At 41.1% G+C, this 21,749-nt stretch overlaps 1 protein-coding gene across 3 annotated transcripts in view; it reads right to left on the bottom strand.

The window, feature by feature from the left end:
* The window catches only part of glrbb (glycine receptor, beta b), a 59,983-nt gene extending 39,027 nt beyond the window's left edge, over nt 1-20,956 (bottom strand). For 2 of the 3 annotated variants that reach the window (XM_007899210.2, XM_042336833.1), the window contains exons 1-2: nt 10,009-10,257; nt 8,837-8,984 (exon numbers count right to left, since the gene is read on the bottom strand). In XM_007899210.2, the coding sequence (XP_007897401.1) occupies nt 8,837-8,952 (116 nt within the window). In that variant the 5' untranslated portion in view covers nt 8,953-8,984; nt 10,009-10,257. Of the gene's footprint in view, nt 1-8,836; nt 8,985-10,008; nt 10,258-20,907 lie in introns of those variants that run through there. The other variant, XM_007899211.2, reaches the window with a different exon arrangement.
* Between the last annotated feature and the right edge of the window lie 793 nt (nt 20,957-21,749).

Below are 21,749 nucleotides of genomic sequence, written 5' to 3'. Positions count from 1 at the left end.
TATTCGATATTCTTACCTTGAAATAAAGTAGAGTAAGGAGAACTGAAGGAAAAATGTTAAATGATACAAAGTGAAAAGCAGTGCAGATGTACTGATGATCAAAACTACAGAGCTCTTCTAACATAAATTTTGGGTCAATTCTTTCCCCCACATTCAGCCTTACAATACAGTTTCAAGCCTCACACGAAGACATGAGCTCATTGCCCATGCTGACACTGAAGTATTGGGAAATGCTGTATTGTCAGAGGTGCTATTTTTTTGAAAAAAGCTATTAATCTGAAATCCTGTCCATTTGTTTTCAGGTGAAGATTAAATCCCTCGCCACCTTTAGCAAATGACTGCTAACAGGGTTCCACTGTATTTGACGGTGAAAGTTCTGGAGGTGGAATATATAATCACTTGGAGGAGGAGGATGTGATTCTTGTCATGTACACACAAAGTTAAGGTTTGCCACTACTGCCTTGCTAGTCAGTCTTGGAAGATCCTCTCTGTATGCAAAGGATGACACAACAATGGGATTGGCAACTCACTGATGTCGTAACACTACCATTTATTTATGTCAATGTACTCTGTATGTGGAGTCCCATAGCTCAATAGTTAGAGCATTTGCCTCGCAAACGTGAGGACCTGGGTTCGATTCCAGGGAAGATAAAGCATTGGGTAAGTTTCCTTACTCATCTACAACAACTTGGATTTACATAGCACCCTTTACGCGAGAGTGTGTATTCCATACGCCTCTGTTTACCTAGCAGGAAGTAGGAACCCTGTTGATAGTTGAGTGGCGGATCGCTTTTCCAGAGGTAATAATCCCTTTAAAATAATCTCAGTGCCTTGGGACGTCCTCCCGACGTAAAAGGCACTGTGTAAATGTAATCTTGTTGTTGCTAAAACAACAATAAAAATAAAATATTAAATTTGGTCACTCAATTCACGACTGTTTGTAGGACACTGCTGTGTGTAATTCACTGTGGTGTTTCACCCACAAAATATACAGTCAATTCATTTTACAGTATATTCTGTGAAGTGCTTTCAGACGTCTCGAAGACGTGATAAGGTGCTATATCAAATGCAAGGAATATTGTTATTATTATTTAAACTAAGGGAGGCATGGGAAACCTGAATTCCAGAGGTTTGTAATGCAATGCAGGGGTGTCACCACCTGATGAAGCACTATGATTCCAAAGAGGTCAATATGACAGTGATTCGGACTAGGTGTCAGCCGGGCTCAATTGGCAGCACTGTCAACTCTCAATCAGAAGGTTGTGGGTGATTGGTTCACGGAGCCTGGTGCGGGAGAGGACACGAGCTACAGAGTTCTGAATAATCTGCAGCTTGTGGAGGGAAGAGTTAGGAAGTCCAGCGAGTTGGGGAGTTGGTATAGTCAAGCTGGGATGTGATGAAAGTGTGGATAAGGGCCTCGGTGACCTGCGGTGAGAGGCAGTGGTGGAGGCGGGCAATGTTGCGGAGGTGGGAAAAGGTGGAAAGGGTCACGGCATGAATGTGGAGTTTGAAGGGTAGCTGAGAGTCAAACAGGACACCCAGGTTCCATATTGGCTTAGTGAGGTGTAGAGTGCTACTGTGAATAGCGATACTGTCAGTGAGGAGGCGCTGATAGGAGCCAAGCTGGAGGAAGTTGGCTCTCGTCCTGGACTTGACGTCTGACAGACAACTAGCCAGGGATCCTGGAGTTGAGTGTGGAGGCGGCGAGATAGAGTTGGGTTTCATCCGCATACATGTGGAAATTGGCCCCATACCTGCAAATGACATCACCGAGCAGGAGTGTGTATATATTGAAGAGGAGGGGACCAAGGCCAGAGCTCTGAGGGACGCCACACGTGACAGTGTGAGGGCTAGAGGAGAAATCATTAGTGCACAGCTATGACCACCCTACCTATTAGGGCTTTGGCTTGCAAGAACTGAGTGGGAAGAATCCCTGCCTACAGATGAGTCAGAAGGATCTGGGTAGAGTTCCTGAGCGCAGGGCTAAGATTGCTTGGAGCTGAATGCTTGTCTTCTGTTTCGCCCACAAGATATACAATCAATTCACTTTACAGTATATTCTGTGAAGCACTTTGAGATGTCTCGAAGATGTGACAAGGCGCTATATCAAATCCAAAGATTATATAATATTATTATTATTACTGTTGGTGGAATGAATGGAACAACAGATGAGGAGCAGACCTGAACTGGCAGGATAGAGAGGCAATAAATAGAATAGAGTACAAACATACTTTAGGAGATTTAAGATTGAAATATCATAGCCTCCAGGACAGTGTGTCCACCATTGTAAATACAAATTACATGAGTTGCTGATAGTATACAAAATGAGCGACCACAGAATATGAATGGAAACAGTTAAAGCTCTGAGGCTTTAACATAATTGTATGTTTTCGCTTCTAAATGTCAATGCTTCCTATTTTTATTTTCGCTGCAAACATAGTTAGTCCTTCTAAACCAGTGCAGAACAAGGGTCTAAAATATGCAGCATTTAAACAACAAAAATCATCTCACAAATACATGTGGAATATTGTGCAGTAGAGGAACAACAATAAGACTAGTAATACTTCTATTTGATATAGCACATTTTACAATAGGAGAGTGTCTCACGGCACGCTACAGGATTTCCTGTAAAATGCAATGACTTTGTAGGAAAACAAGGCACCATTTGCATCAGGAAGGCAGAGAAGGTTTATGAGTATCTAAGAAGCTCAGCCATAATTATGCTTCAGGCATCTGTATATCACCGGCCTGAGAATACAACCCAAGAAGATCAAGCAAACAGGATAAACTCTGTCTCACCCAGGATAATTAGATAAGGGAAGCCTATGAGATCTAAATGAAAAACTTGTCCAAGCAGAGTTGGGTTCAGGATAAATGGCACATTAATTATGATAGTAATCTCTACGAATGATGGGAAATTATCAAATCTGCTTCAAACACTTGCAGACTGATACCAATAACAGATTTACAGAAATTCAGCAAGAGAAAACTGAAATAATATCAGCAAGTAGAAAATCTAATTATGTGGCTTGAATGCGTGAAGAATATATTTAAAAGCGGAGCAAGTGAAACAGGATTCAAAAATATTAGATACGGAACAAGGCAAAAAGAAGTCAGTAATCAAAACTGAACTCAATCCTATTGTTGTCCAAAGTCCACACAAGAGCACTGTCTAGTGGGGATTACTGGATAGCAATCAGGAGTGGGAAACCTTGGCTGGTTTTTCCCATTGGATTTTTCCCATTCAGGAGCTCTGAAGCTATTAAAGATATTTTATTGCCATGTCTGATATAAGAAAGCATGGAATGAAAAAAGGCTAGTCAACTCATCAAACTCCATTCCACAGACCACGGAAAACCCACTCAATCATAGACTTTACCAATCAGACTTGCAGATGAAAGTCCGAAACAGATACTCCTTTATTCACAAGCCAGTCAAATATAAATTTGAAAATATTAATCTATCCCCATAGAGTTATCTCTTGTCAGGCAGTGACAAGTGAAGAATTGTCCTTAGGGAAAAGTGTGAAGTCTCATTTTTTCATCCTGCATATAAATACTCTGGTACAAAAACAGAGGGGACTATTTCTATCTTTGCAGGTGACAGTAACATAGAAGGTATAAATTGTGAAAAGGACAGGTGAGAAATGCCAAAGAATAGACAGATTAAGCAAGTGGAGTATTACTATGACAGTTTGAGGTAGTACAACAACAAATGACATTTGTATAGTGCCTTTCGCGTCAGGAGGATGTCTCAAGGCGCTGGACAGTCAGGGATCAGCGCCACACTCCGAACAGAGAAATATACGTTGGAGGTATGTTCTAGGTAGGAAGCACTAAGTCTGGCAGATAAATAGAGAGATCTAGAGATCATTAAAATCATTAAAATCTAGTTCACAGGTGCAGAAAGCAATACATAAAACAAATGGAATGCTGCTGTGTATTACTAGAAGTTTAGAATATAAAAAGTAAGGAGGTACTTCTCCAGTTACCTAGAGTGCTGGTCCAACCTCATGTGGAGTATTGTATTCATTTACTGACATCCAATCTAGGAAGGATGCAAGGAAGACTTGGAGGGTGTCCATTGATTGTTCACTGAATTAATCCCTGAATGGGTTTTAGTTATGATGAAAGACTGGGTGTATTGAGATTATATTCCTTAGAGCAGAGGAGGCTAAGGGGTGATTGATGGAAGTATTTATAATAATGAAAGGAATTTACAGGACAGTAGACAAGTATTCCCTGTGGTAAAGGGATCCATTACAAAGGGGCATATCTTTAAAATCAGAGCTATAACAGTGAGAACTGAGATCAGGAACCATTTCTTCATACAGAGTAATGAAGTTGTGGAATGCTCTGACCCAGAAAACTGCAACGGTGAAATCAATAGAGTTGTTTAAGAGAGAGATAAAGAAATATTTGTGCAGCAAAGGTATTAAGGAGTGAATATGGTGAAAAGGTGGGGTATTGTGATTAAGAGATCTGTCAAAATCTAATAAACAGGTAGAACAACCTCAGTGGCCTGAATGGCCTCCTCCTGTCCCAGTTTCCCTATGCTCCTATTTTTAGGCAAATCTGACTTGTTTCCTTCCACAGAAAACATTCTTCTCTCCTCTCAGTTGCACATTAATGTATAACTGGTATATTAGTGGATGTAGCAACATCTACCAACATACTGTACTTTTTAATTGGATGTTTTCATTACTCTCAAAGTGATTACAGGTAACACAATGCAAGCAAATCCATAATTGGTGCTGGGCCATATATCCCAAGGATATTCATTTTTAAAATCAACACACCAGAACAATGAGAATATAAGAAACCTTAACCCAAGACAAGGTGAATTGGTCCACTGAGTCCATTCTTTCCATAGACTATACACAGTTGTCTCTATTCACTACATGTCGGGGGAAAACTACTGACCTTGATGGGCAACTACTAACCTTGATTCTCCATAAGTCAGTAAAGGCACCAGCCTTTGCAATGTGAACACCACCACAACTTGCCTGTCAAGGTCATTTATCACAGATTGGAAAATTGCTTTCAATTATGAGGAGTTGCGCTTCCCAAACCACCCCACTCCATCCTCCAATGCAAACCAGGAAAAATTCCAGAATAAATGAAGCATTGTATATTACTCATCTATAACCAATTGTGGTGTTTGGACTGACTTCTATTTTCCAAGGGTAAGAGAGAGGTTTACAGCCAGAAGGTACATTGGCTCATTTGATCTCATCCTCCTTTCCATTGCAGAATCATGCTGCTTATGCATTTCACCCACAAAATACACAGTCACTCCACTTTACAATATATTCTGTGAAGCGCTTTAAAAACTCTCAATGACATGATCAGGTGCTATATCAAATGCAAGGATTATTATAACAAATTAGTTTGTCCAGCTAGCCACCACCACCCTTCCTGGTTACCCATTCTAGCTGTTACTCTTCCGATCTATAAAGCTTCAGAAACATCATGCATCATGTTCCATGGAGTATTTGATGATTTCTGTCTGTTTATCCTTATTACCTCCAGGCCTATTCCTAAATAGATATTTATCCAGTTCTCTTTTTCAAGGATTGAATTGAGAGTATCAACTGCTTTAGCTGGGAGTTTATTCCACATGTTAGTTGATGTTTGTGGGGAAAAAACAATTGTCGGTATCTTGTGCCACCACTTACAATTTAAGTCTGTATGGGTACTTTCATGGGGTTTTATTCTGTAAATCTTGCCAAGTGAGCATTTTAAATATTCCAGACATTTTTCTCCATTGTCTAAAACAGCAAAGATCCTACTGTGCATTCAACTGTACCTTGCCAAATATTCTGTGTCTGAGTAGTGTTAATTCATAGTCAAATTATATTTTTATTATTTAAATATTTAATGTAAATTCATGTATTATATACTGAAATCATACTTTTTTTGTTAAGTTATTTCCAATTTCTTGTTGTTTTGTGTGGTTCCAAGTGAGAGGTGTTGGTGCTAGTAAATGGAACATAACATCCAGTTAGTTTCAAGCACTCCAAGATTAGGTGTAATACAGATCAGGTCCACTTGCTGCACAAATACTGGGATCTAAATTACAGAAATTTCTGGCAAATTCCAGATGTGTTGTGGCTAAACCACTGGAACTCTGCTAGGATATCGATCTCAGTTCCGACTGATGTTCCAAACAGTTGGCTGCGGCACATCTGGAATTTGCTGGTTACAAATCGTTTTGTGGCATTTCGAGCTCAGACCCCACTGTATCACTTTGATCATCTCAGCCTGGCTGTGGTAGGACGCAAAGGGCATTAATTTGAAGGAAACAAGATCAGCTAGGGTTCTCACGCCTAATTGTTGGCAGTTATACAAATACTGTATCTAGTGATAATTATCCTTGCGTTTGATATAGTATAGATAACTTAAAAATGACAAAGTGCTTCACAAGTAATTGCTATCACAAGTCAGGATTGTTCACGTGTAGGCAAATACTGCTGGCAATTTATCACAAACAGCTTTGTAATGAATAACAAACTCGTCAGGAGTCTTGCTGGTCAGGACACTGGGAGAAACTCTCTTCTGTTTTCAAAATACATCACAAGATGCTTAATGTTCACCTGAACAAAAAGAGGGGACCTCAGATTAACAACTCATCCAATGAGTCAACGGCACTTCCAACTTTGCAGAACTACTCTGGTACTGCACTGAGAAGTTAGCCTTGACTATGAAATCAGATCCTAGGTGGGCTTGGGAGTCATAACGTTCTGATCCAGAGGCGAGAGAGAGCTACTAATTATGTCAATCTGATACTATGCTTCGGTGAATCTAGAATCAGACTTGGCTGTGATAGTCTGCATTTCTTGCTGCATTTTTAGCTGGTGTCTGATCCAAGCAGAAACACAGTAACAACAACAATAAAATTACATTTGTAAAGAGCCTTTCATGTCGGGAGGGCATCCCAAGGCTCTGAACAGTCAGGGATCAGGACAAGCAACATCCATGGTTGGAGAGCCTGTCGACACTCCTCTGAGCTCATACCTGATGAGACACCCAGCTGGTTTCTGATACCTGTGGAAATGTATCCCAGCTGGTATCAATGCCTTAGACCCATAGAAATTCACAGGACAGAAGGAGGCCACGAGGCCCATCAAGTCTGCACCAGCTCTCAGAGCAAGGTGTTCATTCCTGTAATACTGTCCTGCCTTATCCCCATACTCCTTCTATGGGGATAAGGCAGGGCAGTATACCCCTTATTCTAAAGCATAGCATAACAACAACAACAACTTGGATTTATATAGCGCCCTCCACGCTGGACGGCGTCTCAGAACGCTTCAGAGTAGCGGATCCTGGGGCCGAGCCAGGAGGAGGGGGAAGAAGGTGACCAAACGCACGGTCAAAAAGAAAGGTCTTCAGCCAAGACCTGAAAATAGGAAGAGAAGGGACGAGGAGAAGGGAGTGAGGAAGGGAGATCCAGAGCCTGGGGCCTTTGGCCTTTGGTCACCTTCTTCCCCCTCCCCCTGGCTCGGCCCCAGGATCCGTTACTCTGAAGCTCTCTGAGACCCTGTCTGGCATGGAGGGCACTATATGAATCCAAGTTGTTATTGTTGTTATGCTATGCTTCAGAATAAGGGTTATACTGCCCTGCCTTATCCCCATAGAAGGGGTATGGGGATAAGGCAGGACATACCCCTTATTCTGAGAATTGAACACATTACTAGGGATAAAAATACACTTAGGGATTTCCAAGGGATAAAAATAGACTTAGATTTATCATTGCATTTAGCTCATGGTAATGGACTGGAATCATGGACAAATTTGCCAATGTTTTATTTCTAGCATTTGATATATAGCCTTATCATGTCAAAACAACTCAAAACACTTCAGAGTTTTCTGGAAACTGTAGTGAGTGTCTAGGGTAGCACAGCTGTCAATTTGTGCACAGCAACATCCCACGAACGGCCATGAAGTAAATGACCATTTTTTAAAGAAATTTTAAGATGGAGCACAATCAGTTTCAATAATGGGGGATTGGTGGGTTCTACTTGCAGCAGGAAGGGATGGTGGTGGAGCAGAAGGTAGCACCACTAGTTCCCACCTTAGAGGAAGAGAAGGAGATGGAGTTTTTTGGAGTGATATACGATCAGGTACTCTGTTTCTGATGGTCGTTTAGCTTTACCTTGTGGAATACATGCTATGGGTTATCTGTGGAATGATGTTCAATAGAGAATATCTGCTTTGTTAAAGAACCTTGCAGATGTGCTTCTCACTTGTTTTTTTCAGGCTCCTGGTGGGATCGCTGCTGGTGGGATCGCTGCCTATCCTTTACCTCAGCATTCAGCTCGAGGAAGGACAAGAACAAGGCAAAGATGAGAAGACAGAGGAAGAATGACAGTCCGAACTCCCAACTCTGTGTAACACTCTAACATTGAATCAAGCTGCAACATGCAGGTGAAGACACCTCAGAGTGTTCCAATAGATGAGAATTTCCATGTGTAGGTGGGATGCATGGAATTCTCAGTTTGGTTGGAATACTCTTAAGCATGGTGATGGGTTTCCACATGTGTCAGACTAATACATTTTTAAAAGGCAAAACTTATCCTAAATGATTCTGTCTTCCTTCTTCCATTATATGGAATTCTAATAATAATGATATTAATCCTTGCATTTGATATAGCGCTTTTCACGTCTTCTCGACGTCTCAAAGCGCTTCACAGAATAGGCTGTAAAGTGAATTGACCGTATATTTGTGGGTGAAATTGGCACTGCATTTGGGAAAAGGCAAAACAATCTGAGACTTCGGAGTTTATCTAAAGTTAAATACACATTTTAACAATAAATATAATGAAAGGAAAACCTACGATGGGCATAGGTATTGCTTCTTTTTCGCCTTGGCTTTCTTTGAATCTTTGGATGAGCCTTCTTCAATCCAAAAGCAGAAGATGACAAAGAGGAAAGACGCTTTGATCAATTTCATCCTGAAATTGATTAATCCACCGCAAAATTAATCTGGAACCAAAAACAAAAACACATTGGTTAGCTGCAAAGGATAAATCCTTATGTAAGGTTCATTCAGCAAATGACAAAACAAAGAAACACTAAACCGATCCCATCATCTGTGGGAGTCAGTGCAAGTCAGGGTGTTAATGTGGGGATACCGAGCATGGGTATGAGAATGGAATTCCCAAAGCACAAGGTTTGTTTGCTGCCCCCTCCTCCTAATCCAACAAACATCATCACCGAGGTACAATGCTGCTCACCGGACATACAGGCTGATCCACTTTACAATATGTTCTGTCGAGCGCTTTGAGATGTCTCAACGATGTGCTAAGGCGCTATATCAAATGCAAGGATTATTACTAAAAGGTGCACAGGATTTTCCTGTGGCACATCCACCTTTAAATCACTCCTCATTGTAATAATGTGATTGAGATTGCGATTGAGTTAATTATTGCATCAATCGAGTCCTCTCAATTGCAATCTCTGCTGCAGGATTTACAGTTTTCCGACCCCAATTGTTAAGAAATTAAGATTCACAAAACACTTTGGATTAAATATCTCGTGTATTTATTCTTTTTAAAAAAAACACAAAATCAGTAACAAGTCGAAAAGATGCACGTTTAAACATTGAGGATTTATGTTGGGGGGGGGGGGGGAAGGCACGCACAGTGAGTGTCACAATAAAAGGAAGATCAAAAGAGATCAGGGGGTGCAATGCAGTTGAAACCGATTGCAGCATTATTTTTCTTCGCAGAGGTACGAACATTTTGCAGGTTTGGTTCGGATAAACAGCCGCATCCTCCGAGGATGCTGCAGGAATTGATGCTCTGGCCTCAGCACCACAACCCAGCAAAAAAGGCTCAGAGAGAGTGGGGGGGGGGGGGGGGTAGCGCCTTGGCCATAACTCTCTCTCTGGTTCCAAATCCCATACAGCATCACTTAGCATCCAGGGCGTTATTTTTATATATGTGCATATATATAAATATGCATATATGTAAAAATAAATATATGCACATATATGGTTCCTACTCACCGCGGTCCTCAATGCGAAAGGTTCTGAAGGCGATCCGGTTTGAACGGTTCCAGCGTGTGCTGCGCCGTGTGTTTGACACCCATCACCCAGTCGGTGCAGTTCAGTGTCGGTGCAGTCAGTGCTTCACACCATCAGCAGCTCACCCTCACTGCAGCGGCTGCGAGATGCGGCTTCAGTCAGTGATGGTCTGATTGCATTGCTGACCCGCTGTCACCAGGCACAGATAGGATCCTTTTTTTTTTAGCATAGATCCACAGATACATACAATATATATATATATATCTGTGTGTGTGTGTGGGGGGGGGGGGGGGGGGTCAATAACACTGTTTCTCAAGATGGAGGGATGCTCTGTGCAATGCACTCTCTACATGCGCAGTTGCACAGACCCACTTCTGGGAAAGGAATGAATAAATCACTGGAGAAGTCAAAGTTGCTGATCGCCTCCACCTCTCTGATGGCCAGCCATTCCTGCCAGCCTGGCAATGTATGCATATATATATATATATATTGAAATAAATCAATGCATTTTTTTAAAAAAAAGACCAAAGAGCGTCAACACCTCCTGATGAAAAGGGTTGCACTGTTTTGCTTGTTACACCGTTGCCCACCGGCTGCTCCCCAATTCAACAGCAAAGCGCTGTCTGTATCTTTCACACCAGTTACAGGCCGGTATTCCCGACCCAACGTGCACACGTTAAGGAGATCCCATTGCACAAGTTGTTCTGGTGGCTGTGCATTGGACTCCTGAGCATCAACAGTCACTTCTTGAATATGGGGCTGCACTCAGTCAGCGACTGCACCTGCAACTTGCAGGGTCTGCAGGTCTGAAGTCTGGAGAGAGTCCCTATCGTTGCTTTGTACCCACAATCACATCACTTTACACGCAATTACACCACTGTACACACAATCACACCACTGTACACACAATTACACCACTTTATTCACATCCACACCACTGTACACACAATCACACCATTGTACACACAGTCACACCATTTTAAACACAAATAAGTCATTTTATACATATTCACATCACTGTACACACAATCACAGCACTGTAAATACAATCACACCATTGTACACACAATCACACCACTATACACATTCACACCACTGTACACACAATCACAGCACTGTAAATACAATCACACCACTGTACACACAATCACACCACTGTACACACAATCACACCACTGTACACACAATCACACCACTGCACACACAATCACAGCACTGCACACACAATCACACCACTGCACACACAATCACACCACTGTACACACAATCACACCACTGCACACACAATCACACCACTGTACACACAATCACACCACTGTACACACAATCACACCACTGTACACACAATCACACCACTGTACACACAATCACAGCACTGCACACACAATCACACCACTGTACACATAATCACACCAATCACTATAAATAATCACACCATTGCATACACAATCACACCACTTCATACACAATCTCACCACTTTATACAGTCACAGCACTCTACAGAGTCACAGCACTCTAAATCAATATTTTCCAAGGCAGAAGGAATGGCTCTCATAGTCACAAAGTCACACCACTTTATACACAATCCTACCACTTTACGCATAGTCATACCACTTTACACAATCAAACCCCTTTACACATAGTCACGACACTTTACACAGTCACACTGCTCAACAGCATATCCTATGAAACTCTGAGACATCTCAATTTTGTGATAAGGCACTATTTCATAATGCAAAGCTTATTATTATTACAACAACAAACAACTAGAAGGCAGAGAGAGCTCTGGTCACATTCAGAGAGGACGCCATTTGTGACATTGATGAGCGCTGTGATGGAGGGTCTGGGTTTGGGATTTAAGGGAGCGGAAATGGCTCTTATTTAAGGGCGCTGAAGTGGATTTGGAGATGGTCCTGGATTTCAGGGGGGCAAGATAATTGAAAGACGATCATTTAGCAGTTTGGTGGTTGTCTCAGTATTGTTGAAGGTGGAAGACCAGAGGAAGAGAAGATCCAAGGATGATAGGGCATTTGTGAGGGACTCTTGGGGGGCTTGGAGGAGGGGAGAGGGAATCGAGAGGATCTGTCATGGACAGACTACCGATATCAAGGTCTGCATAATCAATATTATTTCCATGCACATAGCCAATGATAAATTGTTCGCCATCAGATGTAAGAGGGAATAAGCATTTAAAACATTGTTTTAAATTTGGAATAACACCCTGCAGCAACATATGAAAACTGGAAGACTTTAGCTGACGACAGAAAAAAGCTTACAAAGAAATGTGTCCCCCCTCCCCTTCCCTCCGCCAGTGAGACTGGTTATATCGTACATAATCCAGTGCAGACAGTGATGACCTCCATAGAGAGAATAAGCAACAATGGGCTTAGTTTTCTCCTCAGTGCAGCTGTTTACAACAGAACAAAGCTCTTTTTCACCTTTCAATATCAGACACACTTGTGACAAGATTAAAACTCAAACAGTAAAGTAGAAAATCAAGCCTAATGTTATGACAATGGGTCTTCTTATTTAGTCAAATAAAAAAGCAACATTTTGCATGTTTATCTTTTCAGAATACCGTAAGATAAACTTGAGGTTATCTTAGAAAATTGCAACACCAGTTTTATTTTGAATAACGCAAATATTTTTGCCTTTATTACATTCACTAGTAGACCATTTCAACTATTTATTTCTTTTTGAACAGATGTTTTTCTTTGTTATCAGTTTCAAATGTACTTCTCATAGACATATATTTGTGTCTTCTGATTTTACTTCCTTGGCTTACTTTAAAGTAACACAACCTTTTCTGTAACAAAAACAGAAGTCGCTTGGAACAGGCAGCAGGTCAGGTGGCATTTATGGGAAAAGGAAAGTGAGTCAATGATTCGGGTCCACAATTCTTCATCAGAACTGGAACTTTGAGTTCTGACAAAGGGTTATGGACTTGAAACGTTGAGTCACTTTCCTTTCTCCATAGATGCCGCCTGATCTGCTGATTGTTCCCAGCGACTTCCGTTTAGTTTCAGATTTCCAGCATCTTGCAGTATTTTGTGTTTTGTTTACAGCCTTATCTGTGCTATTCCAAATTTTATACACTGAATGTACGCATGAGTGTTCACAAACTCAGATACCAAGTAATGCTTTCCAGCAGTTGTCACCTCAAGGTTCAGAGTTTCCTCATCAGAAGGTTGTGGAATCAAGTCCCACATCGGGATTTTAAACTCAATTTCTTGGCTGACACTCCAATACAGTATTGGGGGAGCACTGTATTGTCTGTCGCTTAATAATAAATATAATAATGCTTGCATTTGATATAGCACCTTATCTGGAATTCAAGATGTCTCAAAAGCACTTCACAGAATATATTGTAAAGTGAATTGATTGTATACTTTGTATGGGCGAAACGTGGCACCTAATTGCGCACAACAGTGTCCCATGAATAGTCGTGGATTAAGTGACCAAATTATTATTATTATTATGTTTTGAAGGAATTATTCTCCCAGAAAAGCGATCTGCCAATTGACTAACAATCGGGTTCCCACTGACTGCTAGGTAAACAGATGCGTGTGGAGGTAAGGAAACTTGCCCAATGTTTCGCCCTGCCCAGGAATTCACGCCAGGTCTCTCGCTTGCGAGGTGATCTAACCACTGAGCTACAAGACTCTACAGGACTCAAATAAGATTTTAAACCAAGGTTTAATGCTGTGGGGAAGCATTTAAACTGATTTTGAGGGGCGATGGGGATCAGAATGTAGCATCAGGGAGGGGAAACGAGTTATATATTGGACGAGGAGAGACAAATAGAAATGAAACAAGTAATAGTCCAGCGAAAAGTGGAAAGAGACACAGGAAAAATATAGAGGTGTTTAGGTGTTTACCATAGACCTCCAAATAGTGGGAAGGAAATAGGTGAGCAAATTTATAAGCAGATTTCAGAGAGATGCAAAACCAATATAGTGATAATGGGGGATTTCAATTATCCTAACATATTCTGGGAAACAAACAGTGTAAAGGGCAAGGAAGGGGAGGAGTTCCTGAAATGTGTGCAGGAGAACTTTCTGGATCAGCATGTTTCCAGCCCAATGAGGAAGGAAGCAGTGCTGGATTTAGTTCTGGGAAATGAAGTGGGGCAAGTGGAGCAGGTTTCAGTAGGAGAGCATCTGGTTAACAGTAATCACAATATTACTAGGTTTAGAATAGTTATGGAAAAGGACAACAATCAATCAAAGGTAAAGACCCTCAACTGGAAGCAGGCTAATTTCAGTGAGCTAAAAAGGGACCTGGCCAAGATAGATTGGAAAGAAAGGTTGGCAGGTAAAACAGCAAACGAACAATGGAAGAGATAGTTCGGGGACAGAGCAAACACAGACCCACAAAAGAGAAAGGTAGGACAGTCAAATCTACAGGGATGACTAAGGAAATTGGGATTAAAATAAAACAGGAAAAGGAGGCTTCTGACAAATGTCAGATCCAAAACACACAGGATAATCAAATAGAATATAGGAAGTACAGAGGAGAAGTGAAAGGGGAAATAAGAGGGGTGAAGAGATTGTACGAGAAACGATTAGCAGGAAACATAAAAGGAAACCCTAAGGTATTTTATAAGCATATCAAGAGTAAAAGGTTAGACAAAGGTAGAGTGGGTCCAATTAGGGACCCAAGTGGAAATCTTCTTGTTGAGGTAGAGGGCATGGCTGATGTACTAAATAAGCACTTCGCAACTGTCTTCACAAAAGAAGACGATGCAACCAATGCCACAATATTGCAGACGTGTGAACAGAAATTGGATATAATAAAAATCAACGGAGAGGAGGTACCAAAAAGGCTGTCGGTGCTCAACATAGATAAGTCACCTGGTCCGGACAGGTTACTGAGGGAAGCGAGGGTGGAAATAGCCAAGGCTCTGACCACAATCTTTCAATCCTCTTTGGACACTGGAGTGGTGCCAAAGGACTGGAAGGTTGCAAATGTTACTCCCCTGTACAAAAAGAGGCAGAAGGATAAACCTGAGAACTAAAGGCTAATCAGCCTAACATCAGTAGCAGGAAAACTTCTGGAGACTATAATCCGGGACAATATAAATTCCTCACTTAGAAAAATACGGTTTAATAAAGGACAGTCGACACGGATTTGTTAAAGGCAGATTGTGTCTGACAAATCTAATAGAATTTTTTGATGAAGTGACTGAGAGGGTGGATGAAGGTAATCCAACTGATGTAGTTTATCTAGATTTTCAAAAGGCATTTGACAAAGTGCCACATAAGAGATTTATAAACAAAATAGAAGCCCACGCTATTAAAGGCAACATGGATCCAGAACTGGCTAGGAGACAGAAAGCAGAGAGTGGTAGTAAACGGTTGCTTTTCTGACTGGAGGGAGGTGTGTAGTGGTATCCCTCAGGGGTTGGTATTGGGACCACTGCTCTTTCTGATCTATATTAAGGATCTGGACCTGGACATAGGGAGCACAATTTCCAATTTGCAGACGATACTAAGCGAGGAAAAGTAGTTAATGGTGAGGAGGATAGCACCAGACTCCAAGAGGACTTAGACAGATTGGTAAAATGGGCAGAAACATTGCAGATGAGGTTTAATGTGGAGAAATGCGAAGTGTTGCATTTTGGTAGAAAGAATGAGGAGAGGCAGTATAAGATAGATGGTACAATTTTTAAAGGGGGCAAATGAACAGAGAGACCTGGGGATCCACATAAGCAAATCTCTGAAGGTGGCAGGACAGGTAGATAAAGGTGTTTGAAAAGCATACGGGATACTAGGCTTTATAAATAGGGGCATAGAATTCAAAAGTCAGGAGGCTATGTTGAATATTTATAAAATGCTGATTAGGCCTCAGTTGGAGTACCGCATTCAGTTCTGGGCACCGCACTTTAGGAAAGATGTTAGGCCATTGGAGAGGGTGCGAAGGAGGTTTACCAGGATGGTACCAGGAATAAAGGACCTTAGTTATGAGGAGAGTTTAGCGAAACTAGGATTATCCTCCCTAGAGCAGAGAAGATTAAGAGGGAATTTAATAGAGGCTTTCAAGATCATGAGATGATTTAATAGGTTGACCCGGGAAAAACTGTTACCATTGGCATGTGGGTCAATAACCCGAGGACACTGATTTAAGTTAGTTGTTAAAAGAAACAAGGGGACGTTAGGAAAAAAAATTTCACCCAGCAAGTTGTTCGGATCTGGAATGCATTACCTGAAAGGGTAGTGAAAGCCGAGTCAATAACAACTTTTAAGAGAGAAGTATATGGGCATTTGGGGAGGAAAAGATTGCAGGGCTATGGAGAAAAAGCGGGCCAATGGGATTGAGTTGGATTGCTCTTTTCGGAGCCGGCGCAGACACGATGGGCCGAGTGGCCTCTTTCTGTGCTCTATGATTCTATGATTCTAATGTCCAATTGATCTGTTTCGTTGGATGTTAATGATTCTCTGATACTATTCAGAAGGAGAAGGGAATTTCTGCTGATGTCTTGAGAGAAGACAACTCAGAGGAGACTCACAGAGGTGTGCAAGTAATAATAATAATAATAATAATAATAATCCTTGCATTTGATATAGCGCTTTTCACGTCGGGAGGACGTCCCAAAGCGCTTCACAGAACACACTGTAAAGTGAATTGACTGTATATTTGTGGGCGAACGCAGCAGCCAATTGCGCACAGCAATGTCCCACAAACAGTCATATGGATTGAAAATGACCAATTTATTATTGTTTTTTTTTGGAGGGATTATTATTAGGCGTGTGGAGTAAGGAAACTTGCCCAAGGTTTCGCCCTCTGCCTGGAATTGAACTCAGGTCTCTCACTTGCAAAGTGAGTGCTCTAACCACTGAGCCACAGGACTCCAAGTAAACCCAAATCAATGCGTTATGATGTTTCATAACAGTGGTACAAGACGACATAGAATTAGAGTTGTAAAGGGCAATTTCAGGACAAATACCAGGAAGTTTTTCTTTAAGCAGAAGGTAATGAATGACTGGAACAGGTTGCCAGGAAAGGTAGAAGACTCCAGGACACTCATTTAAAAAGCAGCTTGATGTTGTGGTGGGGTGAAAGATGTGGGTATTTTGGAGGAATAAGAATGGATCGGCCAAAGGTCCTTCATACTAAACCAATCTTGTGGTCTTGTATAATAGTGGCCCTCAGGTAATCAACAAGACAGTCACTGTGGATCTTCACATGATTAATATGGGTTTCAAATGTTTTTATGGTCTGCTGTTTAGTTTATAATGCAAAAGTTTGAGACCTGAAATTTCTCATTATCTTTATCTTAAGCTTTAAAATTGGATTAAAATTTAAGATCTTTCAGAATTATTGGAAATCTATTAAATTCGGTCATCATTTGGAAGCAGGTCCTTCGCACTTGTAAAAAACTTGCTTTCAAATTAAGACTGAATTTAAAACGTTTCCAGAATTCTGCACAATTTTAATCTTTAAAACAAAGGATTTAAGACGAAGACCATGAGAAATGTCAAGCCTTTGGTTTCTCTAACCCTGAGGATAAAATGCCAGACTGAATGCATTCACCAATGAACTCCAGGAAATCGGGTCCATTTCTGCAGTTCATTCCTGGAATCAGAGCTCTCTATCACTATAATTGTCAAAGAAGGAAAAAAAACTCTTAAACTGCACTGACTACCACATTCATCTCTGATATTTTGATTTGCTGAACCACATAAAGCAGTTCTTTTTTCTCTTACTTTATAGTGATCTTATGTCTGTTTGTGTAGTCATTCGTACATCTCTACAAACCTTAAAACCTGTCTCAATAGGAGGCACTGCTGTTTCATCAACATGCTTTTTGTATGTAGCTACCTTCAGGATTACTGTACCCTTTGAAAAAGTTCCTACCTCATAGAGACATCTCATAGGGACTACACTACAAGGGTTAAAAGTTCTGAGAATTTCTGAGAGGGTGTCACTAATTCCAATGACTTGTGCAAACCACAAAGGATTAGTACTGGCATGCTTCTGAGCTAAAAATCAGCACCTGCCTGATCAGCATTGCTGACATGTTGAAGAACACTTTAGTGTCCTTGAAATTGGCCTTTAGTTTGGTTTTTAAGCCACAATAGTCTCAAGTATCTGAACAGCACATTGGGATTACTGCAAATGTTGTTTCTTAGAGGGGTCAAGAAACAATTCCTTGCTTGTGATGGTGCTAAACTGTGAGCTTGGCTTGATGTTGGCTGAACTCCCATCTTGCAGTTTAAATTTCCGTTTTGCCAGTTACTACGTTGGATGAAAACAGAAGTTGCTGGGAACACTCAAAAGGCAGCAGCTACGGGAAAGAAAAGCGAGTCAACATTTTGGGTCTCTATTCCTGAGAGTAAAATACCAGACTGAATGCATTCACCAATGGCCTCCAGGAAATCTGGTCCATTTCTGCAGTTTGTTCCTGGAATCAGAGGTTTGACTTCTGTTTTTGTTTCAGATTTCCAGCATCTGCAGTATTTTGTATTTTGCACTATGTTGAATTGCTTGTTAAGAATCCCAAAGAATGAACTCCGGAAAAATAACCCGCTACTTTCTTCTCCTGGCAGCAGACATTGCAGATAATTGACTTTGTTAAAAAGACCCAAGTAGCACTCTTCGAAAAAAGAATAGAGTTTTGCTTAGTCTCCCGGTCAACAATCCTGCATTGAAATTGATTATTCACTTCATGGCTGTTTTTGAGACATTGTGCATGCAAAACTGGCTTCCACATTAGCCCGCAAAACACAGTCACTCCATTGTACATTAAAAAACTACTACTAATAATAATAATCCTTGCATTTGATATAACACCTGATCGTGACATCAAGATGGCTCAGAGCACTTCACAGGTTATACTGTAAAGTGATGTAAAATTATTTTGTGGGTAAACATGGCAGCCAATTTGCACACAGCAATGTCCCACAGACAGCAATGGAATGTGTGACCAAATTTATTTAGGGGATTGTGGGCCAGGGCACTGGAAGAAACGCCCTTCTGTTTTCGAATAGTCCCACAAATCTTTAACTTCCACTTAGACAGGCAGACAGGACCTCAGTTTAATGTCTCATCTGAAGGTTGACATCTCCGTCAATGCAGCAGCCCACCAGTATTGCATTCGAGTGTCAGCATAGAATATATGGGTTCCAAATCCCAACATGAGGCTCGAACTCGCAACCTTATGACTCAGAGTGCTGGCAACTGAGCCAGACTCACACACAACCCAGTGAAGCATTTTGAGACATTCTCTTGACATGACAGGCTCTGTACCAAATGTAATAATAATATTCCTTGCATATAGCGCCTTATCATGCCTTTGAGATGTCTCAAAGTGCTTTGCAGAATATACTGTAAAGTGTAGTGATTGTATATTTTGTGGACGAAACGCGGCAGCCAATTGCGCACAGAGTTGTCTCACAAACAGTCATGGATTGAGTGACCGATTTATTATTTTTTTTTTAAAGGAATTATTACGCCTGGAAAAACAATCCGCCAATTGACTAACAACTGGGTTCCTACTTACTGCTAGGTAAACAGAGGCCTATGGAGTAAGGAAACTTGCCCAACGTTTCGGCCTGCCAGGAATCAAACCACCCAGGTCTTTCGCGGGCGAGGCGAGTGCTCTAACCATTGAGCTACAGAACTCTAACTGTAAGTATTAATAATATAATAATAATAATGTTAGGATTATGACTATTTTAATTGTCATGTAAATGTCAGACGTACTTGTACAATTGCTCTGCACATGAATGAGTTATTACTCTTGGCCACTCTGCAGATCTTAGAATCCTAGCGAGTTTACAGCACAGAAGGAGTCCACTCTGCTATTGTGTGGGAGATGCAGCTAATACATGAACTTTGAAGAATATTGAAATAGAAAATCAATTTGGCCATTGTCAGATATTCATTTTAATTTTTAAATGTGGTTTAGCCCATAAGGGCTTTTAGACGATTTAAGACAAGTCTGGCATTGATTTGAATTTAGAGAATTGCGGTTATGGGGGATTACTTGAGAGAAAAAAAACAAGTTGAGACATCACCATAGAAGCTGGTATCAGATTCAGGAGGATTGATAAATCACCTATTGGGAGAAGATGAAGTAAGGTAACAACCACATTACTATTTGGCTGCTGAAACCCACCAAGTCACAGTATCCCACTCAGTTGTGCCAGGCACCTCAGGTTTGAAAGGATGTATCTGTGGAGATTAGGCTTCCATAGAAAGTCATATTTCTGTTTATTTTAGCAAAGTGTATCGGTGTTAAACCAAAAATACAACTGTCATTTGAGCACAATCTACACAGCAAGGTGAATTTGAGTAAGGGTACTTAAGCAGGTGCTTCTTCACGTTTCCAAACATCCCAGTTAGTGAAACACTCCCAGATGGACTAGCCGATTTGAAGCCTGAAATCCAGCATTTCCTATCATGCTGCATGATCTTAAATAATAAATAATAATCCTTGCATTTGACATAGCGCCTTATCATGTTGTTCAGATGTCTCAAAGCGCTTCACAGAATATATTGTAAAGTGAATTGACTGTGCCCAGGCTACAATATTATTATAATAGTAGTGTTTTATGACCATGTGTCCCAGTCAGCATTCCTTTTCCTTAAGCATCAACCACTTCTTCTCATGGTTTTCAGGTAAATAGAAATAACACAAGAGTGTGGGCAATCTTGTGCCTCTATATGAATGAAAAGGGGAGGAAATGAAACAGCTTGTAAAATCTGCAGCATAACACTCTCATGAGATCTGAAACTTATATTTTGTGGGTCGGCTATCCAATAGAAGTGTTGCCATTCTGTGGGCAAAGTAATCTGCAACACAAAAAAACACTAAGACTGGATAATGCACCAACATGTGAATGAGAAGAAAGAACTGTATACTGAGAAAGATCTTACCTTGTACCTTGCCCAAGTGGCATTGAAACCCTGTTCACTTGAGCAATGTTCCCCCCGGTGCTGTTGTTATGTCTTTAATCTGTGATAATCCTCTCAGTTTCCGGATATTTTAGCATACATTTTGTAACTCTTTTTGGACAATAACGGCCAAAATTTTGAACAAACGATCTCCAAAAGGCTCAGCGGTCATCATATTGTTTCTGTCAGAATGATAGAACATATGCCCCAGGTGTTGAGTAACCAATACAATTGCATCTCACAAAAGAGCAAGGAAGTAGTGTCCTAGGTATCACTTAGCATGCGGTTCTTGTGGCACATCCAGTTTTCAGCACATGAGGGTGATGCTTGGAATGCGAGTTGATAATTTAGCCCCACAAAACGAATCAGAGCTAAGACTGTATTCTGCAAACCAGCAGTGAAATGTTGTGTGATTGGCTTTTGGGCATTATCAATGTGAAGGGTTTTTTTTGGTCAGCCGGGTGTCTGACACGTGCAGGAACCCATCACCATGCTTAAAGGTATCCAAACTAAGAGTTCCATGCATCCCACCTATCCATGGAAATCCCAGAGATAGATTGTTGGAATGAATGCCCACTCCCTCCCTGGAGTGATGCATCCTGCTTACCTGATTCTGGAGAATATTAGTTGCAGGTTGGCAAGAGCCAAGTATTGGGAACTCCAAAGTATGTATTGGGATACTCCTGGAGTCTGACCAGCTAAAAATGCACATCTTACATTGATATCACTGTCTAGCAAGCTTTCCCACTGCTTGTCCAGCTAGGACCCACTACCAATTATGTCTTTGGCTCATACGGTTAACAGGAGCTGAGTGTGATGATTCC

This window comes from Callorhinchus milii, unplaced genomic scaffold (genome assembly GCF_018977255.1).
Source record: "Callorhinchus milii isolate IMCB2004 unplaced genomic scaffold, IMCB_Cmil_1.0 Scaffold1, whole genome shotgun sequence".
In the NCBI taxonomy this organism is placed as follows: Eukaryota; Metazoa; Chordata; class Chondrichthyes; order Chimaeriformes; family Callorhinchidae; genus Callorhinchus; species Callorhinchus milii.
The sequence above is the reverse complement of the archived record's forward strand: the minus strand, read 5'-3'. Positions and strand labels throughout refer to the sequence as shown.